Source organism: Arabidopsis thaliana, chromosome 3, assembly GCF_000001735.4.
Source record: "Arabidopsis thaliana chromosome 3, partial sequence".
Classification (NCBI taxonomy): Eukaryota; Viridiplantae; Streptophyta; class Magnoliopsida; order Brassicales; family Brassicaceae; genus Arabidopsis; species Arabidopsis thaliana.
This window is the reverse complement of record NC_003074.8, coordinates 9,829,171-9,847,216: the sequence shown is the minus strand read 5'-3', so window position 1 is coordinate 9,847,216 and position 18,046 is coordinate 9,829,171. Positions and strand designations below refer to the sequence as shown.

Genomic DNA, 18,046 nt, shown 5'->3' with positions numbered 1-18,046 from the left:
CAAAGTTAACTCTTACTATAGAAACTTTTATATTTAGTTGGTTGCTTTGAAAATTTATTAAATGTTTTAAGATCCAACTTTGATATAAAATCTTGAATACAGTACAAAGTTATTTATAGACGATACAAAATGATTGATCATGAATCCGAAGGAAAAGGAAAACCAGCTATTTTGAAAGCAGTCATGCCACCATCCACGACCAAGTTATGGCCAGTAACGTATTTACCGTCGTTGGAAGCCAAATACAAAGCAGCCTTAGCCACGTCAGCTTCTTCACACTCAGCTCCTTTTAACTCACCCATTCCTTTCACTGTTTCGCGTAGCTTCTCCTCCGATACCTTCGGAAACACTTTCTGAAGGTAACTGAGAGTGAGCGGTGTAGCCACCGTACCCGGTGAGATACAGTTTATACGCACGCCGTGTTCGCAGAGCTCGCTTGCTGCCGACTTGACTATTCCGGGAGTTGTGAACTTTGAGATTGTGTATGAATGTGGAGCCAACCCTCCAGTCACGCCTACATTGTTTTGTCCATACCAAAAGTCAAATTTGAGTGTTGACCACAAATTGAAAACTATTAAGCTTCATTTAAGTTTTTGTTTAACCAAGCTTTGATTAATACGATATGATATTATACATTATTAACTAAGTACTAAGTACTAACCAAGCTTTGATTAATACGATATGATATTATACATTCTTAACTAAGTACTAAGTACTAAGTACTAACTACTAAGTAACCATCTTTTGGTTTGATATAGTAAGGTTTCTATCTAATCTAAGACTTTGATTTTATGTTAATACCTGCAACGCTTGATGTGCACAAAATGCATCCAGACCTAGCCGGAATCATAAACTTAGCGGCGTGTTTGATGCCGGAGACAACACCAAAAACATTAATCCTCATTACTCTCTCGAATTCTGTCATATCAAGCTGCGATATGCTCGCTGGAGTCATAGGTCCAACAATCCCAGCGTTATTGTACATCACGTCTAGCTTCCCATACCGCTCCACCGTCATTTCCACGGCTCCAGCGATATCAGCCTCCACCGTGACATCACACCGCACAAACTCTGCCTCCGAGCCTAGTTCTTTAGCGGTTTTTGTCCCGGTTTCCGCGTCTAAGTCGGCGATCACGACTCGGGCACCATGGCGGAGAAACTCGCTGGCCGTGGCCTTACCGAGCCCGCTAGCACCACCAGTTATGAGAGCTACTTTGCCTTCTAGCTTTTTACTGTAGAATTTAGTGATTTGTATTAGTGCATACATGTATAAGGAAATTATCTAGTGATTTGTATTAGTGTCCTGACCATGCCATAACTCATTCAAGTCCAGAGTGAAAAAACACATATAATCTATCTAGTTAAGTTGACTAACGTGTTACGATCAATACATAAAAATTAGATCAAGACTCATCGAGTTAAAAAAAAAAATTAGCAATAGGTTCTTTTTCATTTAAATGTGATACTAAGAGATCGATCGATTTGGTCCAATCAAAATCAGATATGAGAGACAGAAGAAGAAACTTACCTCGTACAAGTACAACCGCCGCCACCACCACCTGTCGAGTAAGCGGCTGAGGCTGCGGTGGCTGGCCGTTTAAAGTTTCTGAAAGAACGAGAAGAAGAAACAAAATTAAGCTGATTTATTGAAACAAATTAGTAGTAATCGAGAGATGATCTAAATTAACCTGACGATAGATCTGATCAGTACTATGGCCGCCATAAGACTGCTTGTTGAGATCAAAAGAGTTTCTAGTATTGATGGATACAAAGTCAGAAGAGCTTGGTGTAGTGGCACCTAACTCTAGTGACTAGTGTCACTATTAGGTACAATATTTTAATATTCTATATTTGACCATAACTAAGAAACATATGTGATTTAGGAGAAATACATCTATCTCAAAGAAAGTATTTAAAAAGTTTTAAATAGACCACAACTAACGGTTCTACATACATGTTATCTGATGGACAAGCTATTCTTACAACACCTGAGGCCACGATAGATAACTCTGCTTGCAATATGTTTTGAAACCTCTGATAAGCTTTACGTAAATCATCAGAAACAATGAATCACTTAGAATTACACAATACACATAATGATTATCTAATACTAAGTTGACTGATATAATCAACTATACTAGTGAAATGTCGAAACTCCACAGAGAGGCTAAATTTATAATTCCAAATTCCAACCATATAATGTCCCATAGATTACAAACGATCACATCAGCAATGACCCAAAAGGCCAAAACACTCGTAATAACCACATCAGAAAACTAAAAAAAAAAAAAAAACTTTAACTAACTTGATAAATTAATTAAGCAGAAGGGAGATTAAGAGACTTGAAACAAGTAAATCCACCATCAACAACAAGGTTATGCCCCGTCACAAACTTAGCATCATCCGATGCCAAATACAAAGCCGCTTTAGCCACATCTATCTCCTCACACTTCTCTCCCTTTAGTTCTCCCGTCGCGTTCACAATCGCCAAAAGTTGTTCCTCCCGAATGCTATGACCCGCAAACGCCTCTCGAAACATCCTCAAAGTTAGAGGCGTCGGGATGCCTGCGGGCGATATACAATTGATTCTTAGTCCGTGCTTACACAGCTCGCTCGCAACCGTCTTGACCACACCCGGGATTGTGAATTTAGAGATTGAGTATGCGTGTGGGCCTAGACCACCCATCAAGCCGCTGATGCTAGAGAGGCAGAGGATGGAGCCCGAGCCAGCGGGGATCATGGCTCGAGCCGCGTGCTTTATCCCTAAGACAGTACCTCGCACGTTGAGACGCATCACTTTGTCGTAAGTGTCCATGTCTAGGTCCGCTATGCTTGGTGGTGATATGGAGCCTGCATTGTATACATAAGCAATTTATTTATATAAAGATATGTATATGTAGAATTATAGAAGTAATGTTTTATTTTTTAAATCTTATATATGATGTATTAGTATACATATATTTAGTTTAAAATAAATTCATTATAATTGTTTAATATGTTCTTACATGATATTCCCGCACTATTGAGCATTACGTCGAGCTTCCCATGACGAGTCACGGCGGTCTCCACGGCCTTAGCGATTTGTTCCTCCTCAGTGACATCACATCTTAAGAAATGTGCGGCTGAGCCAAGTTCGGTCGCGACCATATGACCAGCCTCTTCATCTATATCTACGATAATCACTTGCGCACCTTGGCTCACAAATTCCTCCGCTGTGGCCTTCCCTATTCCGCTTGCCCCGCCGGTTATGACCGCTACTTTTCCTTCTAACTTTCTATACATATAGTCGAAGCAAAAAATGTTAAGAGGGTTTTTGTGAGTTTTAATTAAGATTAAAAGATCGAATCTCGTTATAGTATTTATATATGTAGGATCGACCTTGAAGAAGTTGAATAGAGGAGAGTAGAGCGAATTGGCTTGGATATCAAACCATTTGGTACATTAATGAGTTTGAAGCTTCTGCAGAGAAAAGCCACGGAGAAGAAATTGAGATGGAGACTAATTCTATAATTAGATAATAAAGAAGAGATTAGACGTATGTCTTGCGAGTGTGTTTACCTTGCGAATGACCTCCACATTTTTTTTCCTTCTGCCTCTTGTTAATTTTTCTATGTGAACGTGAATTTGAGATCTTTTTGGTGCAAATGTCTTAAAGCTTTTTATCATGGGAAACAACGAGAGAAAAAGTTGGGAGAAGAAGTTTAGATTATATCTATCGAGATCCCATTTGATAAACTATTTTTTATTTCTTTCTATGATTCTTTTACATTCTTTAATCTTCAAAGTTTCATTCCACTTTCCACATAGATAGCTATACATTCCACTTTCTATTGTTTTGATGTAAGGTTTTTTGAATTTTATATTTTCAATCAAATGACAATGAGAAATGTACTTGATCATTCTATATCTCTTTCTCAATGTAAGGCTTTGCATGGTAACTCAAATAAAATAGAAATGACAGAAAGAATGGTGTTATATCATTTAACTTACTCATAACTGTTTTGGTGGATTATTTTTTTATGTCATTCAGATTTTTTGTGTTTTGTTTAAAAACTTTAATTTTACATCAAAACACATTTTAGGTTACTTTTTTTTTTAAAACAGCAGGTTACTTATATTTAAACGAATTGAAATATATAAACCTTTTTAATATGTCGTTTAAACTTAAAGTTAGATTTTTGTTGTTGTTTCGTTTTACTGAATTTTGGTAAGGATCGAAATATCGAATGTACATAAGATACGTGTGTAATGCAATGTTAAAATTCCACATTCTTCTAAAAAGAAAAATGTAGTTATACTTTTGCATTATATATATACTTGATTAGTTAGTTAGTACACATAGTCTTTTCATTCTAGTGCTTTAATATAATACAACAAAGCTTTAGACTAATTTAAACGCAAAAAACGATACTGAGTCTCCATTAATTCATTCAACCAATGTAGTCATCCAGCGGATAAGAATTTTAAAAAGAAAGAATTGAAAAATGAAGAAGAAGAAGAGAATCTTGGATAAGACAGAGATTCTCAAAAAGCTAAAATCCACTGAAAAGTGGTTGACCTAAAACCGAAAGATAGAAAAGGATTATAGTAAGAAAAAGAATTCATGTTAGTGGCCACTAACTTTTGTTGAGTAGGTTTAATCATGTTATAAAAATAGAGAGTTTTGTCTACATTTCTAGAGACAATAAAGACAATAACACACCGTTTTACAGGCTTTACTTCTCCACAACTCACAAAACCTCTCTTTCTCTATGATTTTAGTTACGATTAAGATAAACTAATCAGTGTGAAATTATTGGGTTACTTACTGATAAAAAAATCTTGGATAAAATCAAGACCTCTTTTGTTTTGTCATCTTCCTTATGGAAGGAGACAGACTTTAGACAAAGCGAGCTCTATCACTCTGTCTTTTTATAGACTTTTTGTCTCGTTTTACTACAGCAACAGTATCTCTTAACTTTTCTGGTCACGTGGGTACACGTGATTTTGATTCCATCTCGGGCCTTATACGTATAAGGCTTCTAAAGGCCCAAATACCATATTTGTCTTCGGCTAATCTTAATTAGAGTGTCACTATTAGAACAAAGATAACGGTTACTCACCAGTGTCATTACTGTAGTCTTCGGCGTTCCGTTATCTATTCGGTTCTGTTCCATTCAGTTTCATTTTTTCGATTTTAAAATTTAATATCCATTCTAATATTTTGAAGTTTATCTTTGATTTCATTTCGATTATGATTCTTTTAATTTTAAAATTTAATATTTATTTAATTATTTTGTTTTAAATATTTTCGTATATTAAATTGTTTTTGAATATTTTTACTGTTTTTATATATTTCAAATATTTTGTATTTATCGTGTTAGAAATAACTAATATTTTTAGATATTTAATTTTTATTTCAGTTATTTCAGGTACCTAAAATATTTCGGTTTTGAGATGAATACGGGTCGGGTCAGGTTTGAAAACCCGACTAAAGATCAGAAAACAAAATTAAATAATGAAAAATCGAAGCAGAGCAATTTCTAATTCCATGGAGCAAAACTCTAAAACCCAGAGGACATGGAGATACACATGGGAAGCTCAATCTCATTCTCCAAACCTTCGTCTCTTTCTTTTCGATTCCAAAACTAACCCTAAGATCCACTGCAAAAGCCTCAATGTATCAACCATCGTCGGAAAATCTCAACTTCTCGTCACATGGATCAACGAAGAAGATGAAGAAGCTGCAAGCAAAGAAGAGATTGTTTCTCTTCTAGTTCCTATCCCTAGGGTCTTACTAGATACTGAATCTCCTGTAAATTTCAAAGCTTTAGACGATCACATCGAGGTTAGACTTGTTCTGTTACTCCCTGTTGATCATCCTTTAGTCTCAGACTTCAATTTGGTGACTGATTCTAGAGAAAAGTCGGCGCCTTTAGTGATGGGTTATGATCTAAAGACTCTATCTTTAATGGGAGGAGTTCATTTTTACTGTAGAAGTTGTTCAAATAGGTTAACAAAGAAGGAACTTTTAGATTTCTCAGAAATGCCGTCTATTAATTGGAGAGAATCAGCTGATAATTGGTTTGGTACTTGTTGTTGTTCATTTGGTGGAATTAGTGAGAAGATGGTTGTTAAGTACACGAATTCGTATACTTGCTCTAGTGGGTTGTGTTTACTTAGTGCTACTACTGTGTTGCTTAGCAAAGATGATCTTGTAGAGTGTATCTTGTCTGAGAAAGGTGGAACTGAAGTCGAATTTGAGTCGAGTTTAGCTTTGAGTTGTGATGTTGGTGTAGTTGAACCGGGTTCTAGAATTAGTGAAGGAAATGCTGAGAGTCATGAGAGTGGAGGTGAGAATGTTTGTGGTCAAGTGGATGAATCGAAGACGCGTTGTATAGATAAGGCATCACTACCTGGATGTTGTGTACATGACTCGCCTGACTCTAATGAGAGTGTTCAGCTGGAGGAGAAGAAACTTACACTTGATAAGAAGTTTCTTCTTGATGGGTTTCTTGAGGATGTTTTTATGGCGAAAGCGTCAAATGTGTCAAAGAATGTCGAGTGGATTGAATTTGCTTGCCCTGAGTGTTCCTCTCCTCTTGGAGCCTATCCTTCTGGTGTTGGGAGCAACGGTAAACCCATTGATGGTGGAGTTAGACTCTTCAAATGCTATATTTCCACATCATCGACGACGGGTGAATCCTCTGACGTTTTCAGGAAATACACATTGGAAAGAATGTTTACGAATCAGCTAGTGGAATGCTCCAAAGAGGAGTTATCATTTCACGTGTTGGTCAAAGATTTGACAACTAAATCACCTCTGTTCAACATCGTTATTTTGAATCCAAACACATTTTCCTCGACTGGTCTTTGCTCGAGCCAAGATGAACCAGGTTCCGCATTAGAGTTAAGCGCTATTGTGAAGGTTCTGTTTTCTGATTGCAACAGCTCGGTAGTGAAGAAGATTGATGAAGAAGTATACATTTTGAAGGGACAAGGAGAGGAGTTGATAGAGTTAATAACGAATGCAAGCAAATTTCTTCCATCTTCGTGTTCATATCTTCAAGGCGCACTTGTCTCATCGATGCATCTATGATAATGAATCTTTTCTTCACCTTTTTCTGAGTTTATTTGTGACTCAGTTTTTTTACTTGTTTAGTAACAACATTTACCTTTTGGTTTAGTTATGGTTATTGACGTTGTTCTAACTTGTATTAAAATATTTGGTTTTTCAATTGAATGAAAGGAATATTTCTTCTCACATTATCTTTATTCAAGATTCAAAGTTTGAAATAATAACTGATATTGGACCTAGGATCTAAAGCCACCTCATTTGCTAATTAATGATACGAGCAAAAGCCTAAGACTTAAATCTAGTGATATGGTAATATGCAGTACCCGTGATTTAAGCAAAACCTTCCCTTTGACCCAAGTGTCTCTTAGAGAGAATTACGTTAATTGTTGTAGATTTTTTCTTTATTAATCATAAGAGGTCTTTATATAGACCTTGGTGAAACTAAGGTAAATAGGAATATCACCAACCCTAAACCTAATGTCAAAAAGAAATACGTAATTGTTTTAAAATTAAAATTGCAAGACACGTAATTGATTTCAAATTTTCTTCAATTATATAAGGGTTGTGAAAAAATTCTCTAAGTCACTCATTTTTGCAATTTTATTTTTCACGTCAAAAAATGCAAAATAATCCTATGAAATCTAAAATAATACGCAATAAATCTCATTTTTGCATCTTTTGCACATATTGTAAGCGTTTTCACAATTATATACATTTGTTTTTAAAAATTCTAAAAATATAGTTGAACTCTCCATATCGAGACTTTTGATTTGATATATTACTTATCAAAATTTTAAAATTTGACAACAATGAAAAAGGGATATATTATGTATATATATATATATTTTTTAATATATGGAAGTTCAAGCCCAAAGACCATACATCTCCAGATATTTTAGATATGTCTGAGCCCGGGTTCGAACCGGGGACCTCTAGTGTGTGAGACTAGCGTGATAACCGACTACACCACCCAGACTTTGATGGGTATATTGTGTATTATTTTTTCCTTTATATGATTATTTTGTATTTTTTGAACATGAATAATAAAGTTGCAAATATGAACGACTTTCATGTTTGTTTTGCACAAAATAGTTAGAGATATGATATGTGATTTTGGTGTTTTCTTAATTAGTTGACATATTTATAACTATCATCGTTAACATCTACTTTGTCTATGTCTTCACCGTCACTTCCACCTCCATTATCTCTGTTGTCATCAAGTATGTCGTTGTCTCCAATATTTTCTTCCGATTCTTCTCTATTTATATTGTGCCGAAATCGATATGCCAAAATAAAATCTTCATAGCTGTTAACACTAATTATAGACAATTAATATGATCAATTAAGATGAAGAAAGATGGAGCTATTTTCATTTGAATGACGCATGTAAGAACCTTAGTTTTAAACCACACAAGATTTTCAAAATTGAATAATTTTTCATAGCGAATGATATCGCAAAAAAAAAAAAAAAATTGGATAAGCTAAAATGACTACTCTAATCCAAAAAAATTCCGGCTATTACATACAACAAAGTTGTTTAATTTTCTAATAAAACATTTGGTCAAATCCCTAGTTAAAAGGAATAACAATTAATTGATATACTAACACAACAATTAGTAGAGTACTTTGCTTTGAAATGGTCATATATTCAAGTCTTTTCTATCTCTCATATGCATTCTTTGTACAATCGAAATACACAAAATTTTGTTTAACACTGTACTCTGGAAATGATCAACATATCTTGAGCTTTATCATTTGTTTTCATACTTTATTAAATGAAATGGGTAAGAACAGACGAAGTGTTAACCATTTTTTTATTTCAAACTTCAAAAAGCCTAACTTTAACGTATGTGTTTCTCCTCTGTCTTTTGCATATACATTTCTCTCTTTAATCTAACAATTGAATTTACGAGGTTTAACACCTTGATCTAGCTACCAATATGATCTAATATTCCAAGCTTATTAGTTTCCTCATAGGGATCACATACGAAATACAAACAAAGGCCTATAATATACTCATATATTTCATTTTAGTTTTATCATATAAGTTTTATATTCATTTTAGTCAATAAAGTCCATAAATAACTTTGGCTATTTTTTAATTGTCTAAGCTCACAAAAACGTTTACATTATTTTAAAAATATTTTTACTTAAATTATTTATTTTGGTACAGTCTAAATCTTGTTTTGTCAGATTAGGCCTCTTGTTTCTATAATGCATATTTCTCTTTTTCTTTTTCGTCGAATACATATCTCGTCGAATGCATATCAGGTTAGGCCTTGTAGTTATTATTGCTGGTGGAGATGGTCAACAGAAAAGTCAACAAGGAGAAGAAGATAATGGTTTGGGCTGAGAAGTATTTTGGGCCATCGGTTTTGGTTAAAGCCCAATAAAGAAATGTTTGCTTAGTTTTATTATAACTAAGTTAAGTTAGAAGAAGAAAATATTGTTGGGGTTGTTAGAAGTGTAAGAGACTGGGATTAACTTTTGCTTATAAACTTCGACTACAATCTAGTGATGATCATGCCTACAAAGAATAGTTAATCTATAGAGTTGTAAGTTTGTGGGTGAGAGTAATAACTTAACGATGATCATGCATTTTTTTGAACATTTTTTTATGCGTAGACAAACCTATGGTCTTCCAATTTTATACAATTGAATTTTCTTTGGCGTAGAAAATTTAGTGTGGATGGCATGCACATGTTAAGACATTTCATGTCTTTAACAGAAAATTAACTGATATTTTAAACTATATTTGGATATGATGCTAGTCGAACTAAAGACAACCGGACCACCGTCAATAACATCGTTAAGTAGATTTTGTTTTTCGAATTACATAGTTTTTCTTTAAACATCAAAACTGGAAAGAAATTAATATACATATATCGAACTCTATTACTTTCTTTCAAAATTTTCAACCCCAAACCTTAGGGAAAACCAAAAAAATAATTTCTTTAAATTTGAACTTATATATGAAAAGCAAATTAAGTGGTTCTACTTTTCTACCTAGTGATCTCAGTTTTAATAAACTTAACATTGCGGTGATTGTAATGGATCGAAACAAAAAATAATAATGATTTCTCAAATCGAAGTTGAAGAGCACTCCGAAGATTCTACCCCAAATTTTGAAGAACATTGAGTTGCTAGTTGATTCAGCACATTCACCAAATTGCTACCAAATGAAGGATATATCGACTACTTGGAAATAAGTTTTCCTTGCACACTAACCATTACCATTTAATTTGATGGAGTTAAAAATAAGCTTTAAGTTGTTCATATTCATCTTTAAAAAATTTCTAATGAGTAAGTTTATTTTGTTCAAGCCATGCTGGATTTATTGAAAACAAAGAGACTATTTTCATATATTTGCAAAGAAACAATATATTGAAACTGGTGAAATAGATACGTCATCCATTTCATCAAAGATCAATCTTCAAGATTCCTATGTGTATTATAGTAGCTTTAAAATAAAGTAAAACTAATATTGAATTATAATTCTTGGGAAGTGTTTATTATTGAAAATCAAATCATGTATAGCTACAGTAAATAAAAAGAAGTAGATAGAAAGAAAGAAAATGCAGTATAAATTTTTAATCTGTGTGAAATGAAAATTTGCAAAATCAATATTCATGAAACGGATAAAATGCACTACCGTACTTGATGCATAAATAAAAAATGGCTGTTTGTACCAATCCACATGTATTATATGCGTTTAACTAGGATTACCAATATTTTTGACCTCTATCCAATTCACCTTCTGCTCTTTTTGTTCTATCTAATTCCACATTCTACCCAATTTACCAAATTCAATTATTATATGTAATTACAATTTAAAATCAATAATTCATGTTTACTATTTCGCGATTAGAGTAAATCCGAGTTTAAAACCTTCCCAACAACATGTCAAAAACACTTTGAAAGCTTGGCCGAGTCTTAAAAAGTTTGACCGAGTCTTAAATTCAGATTTACTCAAATTTCGAAACAATAAACGCGAATTATTGATTATAAATTACAACTACAGAAATAAATGGAAATTGGTTATTTAGGTAGAATTTTATAGTTTGTATGAAATTAGAAAGAAGATAAAAAATACATAATGAATTGGGCTGAGGTCTACTACATAGTGATCCTAATTGAACCCATATAGTATGGGTGGACTGCAACAAACAGCCCATAAAAAAAAAAAAATTCAATGTTTATTAAAACCTTTAAATGAAGGAAACTAAGATAGATAGCCGGAGAACACGTTTAAATCTCCGGAATCTTAGCCGGTAGAAAAACAAATTCTCTAATAATAAAGCATAAACCAAAACTATATAAGCAAAAAGCCAATTTAAGGCACAAAGCCACAATTGAAACTAACAAAACTTTTTAGAAAATGAATCCCTAATTACTTCCTCTAGAAGACTAGAAAGCATATCGCAACACAACTATATTTTTTTGGGAACTCAATTTAGTTGATAATGGTGATAAACGCTACAATCATCAGAAAATTTGGAATTACTCGTCCTTACTTAATTAATGTTTAAAAGACTTATGAAATTAAACTATTTACTTACAAACTTGAGCTTGATGTGGCTTTGTTCAAGAAGCTTAGGAACCATCGAAAAGATGTCGACGCCGGTAAAGTCGAGATATGCGTTACAACATAATTATTTATAATTTTTTAAAAAAATACAAAAAATAAAAGGAAATATATTTAATAGTAAGAATATAAAATAAATTTTATTACCATCTTTTGAAAAAGAACTTTTAAGTACATAACAATAATTAGGTAATAATATGAGTTAAAGAAATGCATGGAAGACACGCGTTGCATGAATGATGCTAATTACACTTTGAAATTATCATCATCATCATTAACTTACTTAAACACTGTCTATATAAAGACAGAGACAGTGACAACAGAGACAGAGAGATAAGCTTAAGCCAAAATTAAGCAGAAAAATGGAGAAATAGTGACGGTGAGAGAGAGAGAGATACGGTAAACGAAGCAAAGCAAAGAGAGTCACGAGAAATCTGGGGTATGTGTTCAATGATAAAGCAATTTCATGGTGGCCGAAATTGAATCCATCAAAAAAAAAGTTTCAATTTTTGAAAGCTCTGAGAAATGAATCTATCATTCTCTCTCTCTATCTCTATCTTCCTTTTCAGATTTCGCTTCTTCAATTCATGAAATCCTCGTGATTCTACTTTAATGCTTCTCTTTTTTTACTTTTCCAAGTCTCTGAATATTCAAAGTATATATCTTTTGTTTTCAAACTTTTGCAGAATTGTCTTCAAGCTTCCAAATTTCAGTTAAAGGTCTCAACTTTGCAGAATTTTCCTCTAAAGGTTCAGACTTTGGGGTAAAGGTGTCAACTTTGGCGATGGGTCTTGACGGAAACAATGGTGGAGGGGTTTGGTTAAACGGTGGTGGTGGAGAAAGGGAAGAGAACGAGGAAGGTTCATGGGGAAGGAATCAAGAAGATGGTTCTTCTCAGTTTAAGCCTATGCTTGAAGGTGATTGGTTTAGTAGTAACCAACCACATCCACAAGATCTTCAGATGTTACAGAATCAGCCAGATTTCAGATACTTTGGTGGTTTTCCTTTTAACCCTAATGATAATCTTCTTCTTCAACACTCTATTGATTCTTCTTCTTCTTGTTCTCCTTCTCAAGCTTTTAGTCTTGACCCTTCTCAGCAAAATCAGTTCTTGTCAACTAACAACAACAAGGGTTGTCTTCTCAATGTTCCTTCTTCTGCAAACCCTTTTGATAATGCTTTTGAGTTTGGCTCTGAATCTGGTTTTCTTAACCAAATCCATGCTCCTATTTCGATGGGGTTTGGTTCTTTGACACAATTGGGGAACAGGGATTTGAGTTCTGTTCCTGATTTCTTGTCTGCTCGGTCACTTCTTGCGCCGGAAAGCAACAACAACAACACAATGTTGTGTGGTGGTTTCACAGCTCCGTTGGAGTTGGAAGGTTTTGGTAGTCCTGCTAATGGTGGTTTTGTTGGGAACAGAGCGAAAGTTCTGAAGCCTTTAGAGGTGTTAGCATCGTCTGGTGCACAGCCTACTCTGTTCCAGAAACGTGCAGCTATGCGTCAGAGCTCTGGAAGCAAAATGGGAAATTCGGAGAGTTCGGGAATGAGGAGGTTTAGTGATGATGGAGATATGGATGAGACTGGGATTGAGGTTTCTGGGTTGAACTATGAGTCTGATGAGATAAATGAGAGCGGTAAAGCGGCTGAGAGTGTTCAGATTGGAGGAGGAGGAAAGGGTAAGAAGAAAGGTATGCCTGCTAAGAATCTGATGGCTGAGAGGAGAAGGAGGAAGAAGCTTAATGATAGGCTTTATATGCTTAGATCAGTTGTCCCCAAGATCAGCAAAGTAAACACTTACTTTGTCTCTTTTATCTCCTTAAGAGCTTGTTTACTTGTTGCTGTTATAGAGAATTGTTGTGTTGTAGCTTTGTAGGGCCTTTGTTGTTGTCAAACTTTGCATGTAGTTGCTTTACTCTTTTGAGGAAGAGGCTCGTGATAGTGTTTTATGGATTTTCGATGAATTTGCAGATGGATAGAGCATCAATACTTGGAGATGCAATTGATTATCTGAAGGAACTTCTACAAAGGATCAATGATCTTCACAATGAACTTGAGTCAACTCCTCCTGGATCTTTGCCTCCAACTTCATCAAGCTTCCATCCGTTGACACCTACACCGCAAACTCTTTCTTGTCGTGTCAAGGAAGAGTTGTGTCCCTCTTCTTTACCAAGTCCTAAAGGCCAGCAAGCTAGAGTAAGGACTATATTCTGTATAACTTTTGCTTAGACTGGAAAGAAGAAAACAAAGATTCATGTTTGAGAGATTACTCTGCTTCTTTTTCACAGGTTGAGGTTAGATTAAGGGAAGGAAGAGCAGTGAACATTCATATGTTCTGTGGTCGTAGACCGGGTCTGTTGCTCGCTACCATGAAAGCTTTGGATAATCTTGGATTGGATGTTCAGCAAGCTGTGATCAGCTGTTTTAATGGGTTTGCCTTGGATGTTTTCCGCGCTGAGGTGATCTTCTACTCTCAGTTGAAAGGTTAAGGATTTGTAGAACAGTTTTAGTAGTAACATGTTTTCTTTTGTCTATCAGCAATGCCAAGAAGGACAAGAGATACTGCCTGATCAAATCAAAGCAGTGCTTTTCGATACAGCAGGGTATGCTGGTATGATCTGATCTGATCCTGACTTCGAGTCCATTAAGCATCTGTTGAAGCAGAGCTAGAAGAACTAAGTCCCTTTAAATCTGCAATTTTCTTCTCAACTTTTTTTCTTATGTCATAACTTCAATCTAAGCATGTAATGCAATTGCAAATGAGAGTTGTTTTTAAATTAAGCTTTTGAGAACTTGAGGTTGTTGTTGTTGGATACATAACTTCAACCTTTTATTAGCAATGTTAACTTCCATTTATGTTTCATCTTAAAGCTATGCTCAAGAATTTTTTTTAAAGTCTTCATCTTTGTTCATGAGTGAACTTCTCAAAGAAGACAGACAAAACATTTGCACATATACAGACAAAACAGTTATGTTAAAGGTATAGCTTTGGTATTAGCTGATGAAATGAGCTTTGATGATGTAAGAGTGAAGAAAAACATTGAGATTTTTAAGAAAAAACAGAGAAAAGAATGGTGAAGGAAGAGGCAGAGCAAAGAATAGACCCTACCATTTTGTTTGTTTTCTTCTTTAAATGCTTACTTAATGTTTTAAGAACTTTTATATACGTTGTATGTATCCGTACAAAAGAAAGATTTAGAGAGATAGAGAGGAGACATAGTTAATGGCGGTTAGAGATAGAAAGAGAGAGTCACGAGAACGTAGAGGATGTGATGAAGAAACGTAAAAGTGGTAGGTCCTTTGAATCTTTTAAAAACCTAACCTTTTTTATAGGGTTTTAATTTAGCTTCTCTGAATTTTTCTATGATTATAATGCATGTAGTAATGAAGTCCTCGTGATTCTAGTTTTTAGTGATGTCCTCTTGATGATCCAAGCCGTTTGGTACTTCTTTTTTTTTGTTTTTCTAAATGTTTTCTCTGTGAAAGTCTCTCTCTTAAGAAGGATTCAAACCTTTCAGTTTTTACTTCAGTAAAAAAAAACTACTCCATTTTCTACTGAATCATCTTTTCTCCACACGATCCCCAAGAGTCCAAGCATTACAAGTCCATGATAGGATTAGGAGGAAGAAGCTCAATGATAGGCTTTATTTTTCTTGCTCGTTAATTGTTGTTATGTGAGAAGTGATATTTTGATATGAAAAAATGTGCCAAAATGCTACATATTTTCATCTTATTAAACATTCTTACCAATACCAAAAAAAATCAAAAAGTTTCATTGGATTAGACGATTAGTTTAGGTCTAACTTGGGTATTCAAATATCAAACATGTATTCATTCATCTACAAAATTAAAAATTGTCTAGTCATAAGTACATAACATTGGATTTTGGTCGCCTTTGATCACTCTCACTTCATTTCATGTCTTTACATTCGCTTCTAACTCAAGATTCCATTTTCAACTCCTGGTCAGATGCTTGACTGTTCTTGTTTACGCTTTCGCCATGTCGGTATAGAAAATCTCTAGAACCTTGAGAATTTTGGTTTATACGGGACATGGGAGAAGCGCATATACAAATGGTCAAGCCTCTGACCAGAAGCTGGAAGATGAGATTCTTGCATTAGCGGTAAATATAAAAAATGAGAATGATAAAATGAGTGATTAGAGGGGAGGAGCATCCATATGATAAAAAAAGAAGAAGATTTCTATTATGATGGGCCTTGAACCTCCCATTTACCCTATCAAAAGTAGAACATTTTTCACAGCAAAAAAAAAAGGTTTAATGCGAAAACACCACCTTTGTATTCACACTCAACAAGTCTACGAGGGACAAAAACTCATTTCCATAAGGTTAATAAATAAGAGATTACTATTCTACGAGATATGAAAATTTGGATTTCTAAAAGATAAAACAAAAAGCAGGAGAGAAAACCTGTCCATATCATCACTTCAAAGACAGTTTTGAAAAAATGGTAAGCAACAGAAAGGGAGATGAGAGAAAGGATTTTTTCTTTTAGTTTATAGAATGAATAAAATATATTTGATATGTAAGTGTGAAGAAGAACTAAAACAAAAACCTCAATTTATAGCATTTTGGAATTATCTTGACGTTAATTCCAAGGTGAACATTTACCGTTGGATCAAAATCTTCTAATCTATGTCGTTCAGGTTTCGAGGTTCTTAAAACATGTTTTTTTTTACAGTCAACGTTTCTCATTTATTATATTTTATACTATCTAATATTATCTTTCTAAAATAATTTTCATTAAATATTTTTACTATTTTGATATTATTTTCAAGAACATCTATCGTTAGATCAAAATCTTCTAATATATGCCGTTCACTTTTCAAGGTTCTTAAAACATATAGATTTGTTTCTTATTTGTTTTTGTGGTCAATATTTTTGTATTTATTGTTTCTTATATTACTATATATTTATTATTATTTCTACCAAATTGACGTGATTTTCGAGGTGAATATCTACCGTTAGATCAAAGTCTTGTAATATATGTCGTCCACGTTTCAAGTTTCTTAAAACATGTAGATTTTGTTTTTTATTTATTTTCTTGGTTAACATTTTTGTATTTATTGTTTCTTATATCTATTTACAAATATTTCAACCAAATTGACATGATTTTCGAGGTGAACATCTACCGTTAGATCAAAGTCTTTTAATATATGTCGTCCACGTTTTAAGTTTCTTAAAACATCTAGATTTTGTTTCTTATTTGTTTTCTTGGTCAACATTTTTGTATGTATTATTTCTTGTATTACTATCTATTTATTAATATTTCTACTAAATAAACATGATTTTTGAGGTGATACCGTTAGATCATTAAATTCATCTAATATATGTCGTTCACGTTTCAAGTTTTTAAAGTACGTAGATTTCTTTTCATATTTGTTTTTTTTTGTCAATATTTCTTATTTATTGTATTTTGTACTATCTATTATTTTATTTTTACCAATTTTTAAAAAATTATTTACCATTTGATGTTATTTTTAAGATGAGCATCTACAGTTTGATCAAAAGCTTCTAATATAGACTATCCACGTTTCAAGTTCGTAAAAACATGTAAACTTTGTTTCTTATTTGTTTTTTTGTTGCACAGTTCTTCCGAGTAACAAATTTTGGGCATGTCCATTGTTGTTCTCATCAATTAAAAAAGTAATTATAAAGTAAAAGAGAGATTGAAGAATGCTTCTCAAGAACCCATGGAAAAAGGTTCTTAACACATAGCATCTACAGTTTGATTAAAATAAAATATTTTGAAAAACCCAAAAAGTTTCTAAGAAAAGAGATGCTCTTAAACGTTGATTGAAGTAGAGTCGTTCTTTTGCAGCGGTGTCAATTAGTACTACGTTAATTAGTTTCGTTTAGATGCACAACCAAATTCAGAAACATACAACATCCATATGAATTATCTAGATGATCATTTGAGTGGATCATTTGATTGTATCATCCATATGAACAAACGAACATTGCCAACAAAGCTTTTATCTAACCTTTTAGTATGCAAAATTTCTCATCATTTTAGTTATCAAGTATTTAAATTATTACTCTCTCTTTTCCTAGTTATTTGATGTTTTAAGTTTTTTTACTTTTTCCACCAAAATTGATGATTTGGAAAACAATCATTATTATTTTTGTTTGTAACCAATAGTAAAGGAGAGAAGTAAAACTAATATGAGTAATATTAGTAGATAACCAAATAAAACATACAAATTAAGAAACTAGCAGAGATAAAGTTTTTTGTTACAAAATAACCATGGATCCACGTTGTCGGAAGAAAGGAAATAACAAAGCTACCCTTCATTTGTTGTAAGATGAACAGTAAACGAAACACATCCGTGTAAATTTTCAAAATAGCATGTAACATTAAAATTTCACATGTTATATTTAGTTT

At 33.6% G+C, this 18,046-nt stretch overlaps 5 protein-coding genes and 1 non-coding gene across 10 annotated transcripts; 2 read left to right on the top strand and 4 right to left on the bottom strand.

The window, feature by feature from the left end:
- Positions 1-16: 16 nt before the first annotated feature.
- AT3G26770 (NAD(P)-binding Rossmann-fold superfamily protein) lies at positions 17-1,883 on the bottom strand. The gene is made up of 4 exons (NM_113589.4): positions 1,689-1,883; positions 1,529-1,606; positions 802-1,232; positions 17-514 (listed from the first exon to the last, which is right to left on the bottom strand). The coding sequence occupies exons 1-4, from the start codon at positions 1,721-1,723 to the stop codon at positions 138-140; spliced, it is 921 nt and encodes a 306-aa protein (NP_566798.1). The 5' UTR covers positions 1,724-1,883; the 3' UTR covers positions 17-137.
- Positions 1,884-2,040: 157 nt separating this feature from the next.
- Positions 2,041-3,757, bottom strand: AT3G26760 (NAD(P)-binding Rossmann-fold superfamily protein). Its single transcript, NM_113588.3, has 4 exons — positions 3,559-3,757; positions 3,379-3,459; positions 3,006-3,274; positions 2,041-2,850 (listed from the first exon to the last, which is right to left on the bottom strand). The coding sequence occupies exons 1-4, from the start codon at positions 3,576-3,578 to the stop codon at positions 2,318-2,320; spliced, it is 903 nt and encodes a 300-aa protein (NP_189311.2). The 5' UTR covers positions 3,579-3,757; the 3' UTR covers positions 2,041-2,317.
- Positions 3,758-5,137: 1,380 nt separating this feature from the next.
- On the top strand, positions 5,138-7,292 carry AT3G26750 (HECT-like ubiquitin-conjugating enzyme (E2)-binding protein). Its single transcript, NM_113587.4, has one exon. The coding sequence runs from the start codon at positions 5,498-5,500 to the stop codon at positions 7,076-7,078; it is 1,581 nt and encodes a 526-aa protein (NP_189310.2). The 5' UTR covers positions 5,138-5,497; the 3' UTR covers positions 7,079-7,292.
- A 667-nt stretch (positions 7,293-7,959) lies between these two features.
- AT3G26747 lies at positions 7,960-8,033 on the bottom strand. Its single transcript has one exon. It is a non-coding gene; the product is annotated as a tRNA-Val (tRNA).
- Positions 8,034-11,937: 3,904 nt separating this feature from the next.
- On the top strand, positions 11,938-14,550 carry ICE1 (basic helix-loop-helix (bHLH) DNA-binding superfamily protein). Of its 5 annotated transcripts, none has more exons than NM_001035697.2 (5): positions 11,945-12,081; positions 12,329-13,431; positions 13,614-13,838; positions 13,931-14,101; positions 14,181-14,550. In NM_001035697.2, exons 2-5 carry the CDS (start codon positions 12,427-12,429, stop codon positions 14,262-14,264), a joined length of 1,485 nt encoding a protein of 494 aa, NP_001030774.1. In that variant the 5' UTR covers positions 11,945-12,081; positions 12,329-12,426; the 3' UTR covers positions 14,265-14,550. The 5 variants fall into 5 exon arrangements, with proteins under 5 accessions (NP_189309.2, NP_001030774.1, NP_001327171.1 ...); NM_001035699.2 differs by having other exon boundaries at positions 12,000-12,081; positions 12,377-13,431; positions 14,181-14,504; NM_113586.4 differs by having other exon boundaries at positions 11,938-13,431; positions 14,181-14,528.
- Positions 14,551-15,358: 808 nt separating this feature from the next.
- AT3G26742 (uncharacterized protein) lies at positions 15,359-16,191 on the bottom strand. Its single transcript, NM_001125235.2, has one exon. The coding sequence runs from the start codon at positions 15,815-15,817 to the stop codon at positions 15,662-15,664; it is 156 nt and encodes a 51-aa protein (NP_001118707.1). The 5' UTR covers positions 15,818-16,191; the 3' UTR covers positions 15,359-15,661.
- Between the last annotated feature and the right edge of the window lie 1,855 nt (positions 16,192-18,046).

Coding starts and splice junctions, on each gene's coding strand:
- AT3G26770 (NM_113589.4), bottom strand. CDS start 1,723: ATGGCGGCCATAGTACTGATCAGATCTATCGTCAG. Junction 1,607..1,688: donor CTGATCAGATCTATCGTCAG/GTTAATTTAGAT, acceptor TCGTTCTTTCAG/AAACTTTAAACGGCCAGCCA. Junction 1,233..1,528: donor GGCGGTTGTACTTGTACGAG/GTAAGTTTCTTC, acceptor TAAATTCTACAG/TAAAAAGCTAGAAGGCAAAG.
- AT3G26760 (NM_113588.3), bottom strand. CDS start 3,578: ATGTGGAGGTCATTCGCAAG. Junction 3,275..3,378: donor CTCTATTCAACTTCTTCAAG/GTCGATCCTACA, acceptor CTATATGTATAG/AAAGTTAGAAGGAAAAGTAG. Junction 2,851..3,005: donor CAATAGTGCGGGAATATCAT/GTAAGAACATAT, acceptor TATACAATGCAG/GCTCCATATCACCACCAAGC.
- AT3G26750 (NM_113587.4), top strand. CDS start 5,498: ATGAAAAATCGAAGCAGAGCAATTTCTAATTCCATGGAGCAAAACTCT.
- ICE1 (NM_001035697.2), top strand. CDS start 12,427: ATGGGTCTTGACGGAAACAATGGTGGAGGGGTTTGGTTAAACGGTGGT. Junction 13,432..13,613: donor TTGTCCCCAAGATCAGCAAA/GTAAACACTTAC, acceptor ATGAATTTGCAG/ATGGATAGAGCATCAATACT. Junction 14,102..14,180: donor TGGATGTTTTCCGCGCTGAG/GTGATCTTCTAC, acceptor TTTGTCTATCAG/CAATGCCAAGAAGGACAAGA.
- AT3G26742 (NM_001125235.2), bottom strand. CDS start 15,817: ATGCTCCTCCCCTCTAATCACTCATTTTATCATTCTCATTTTTTATAT.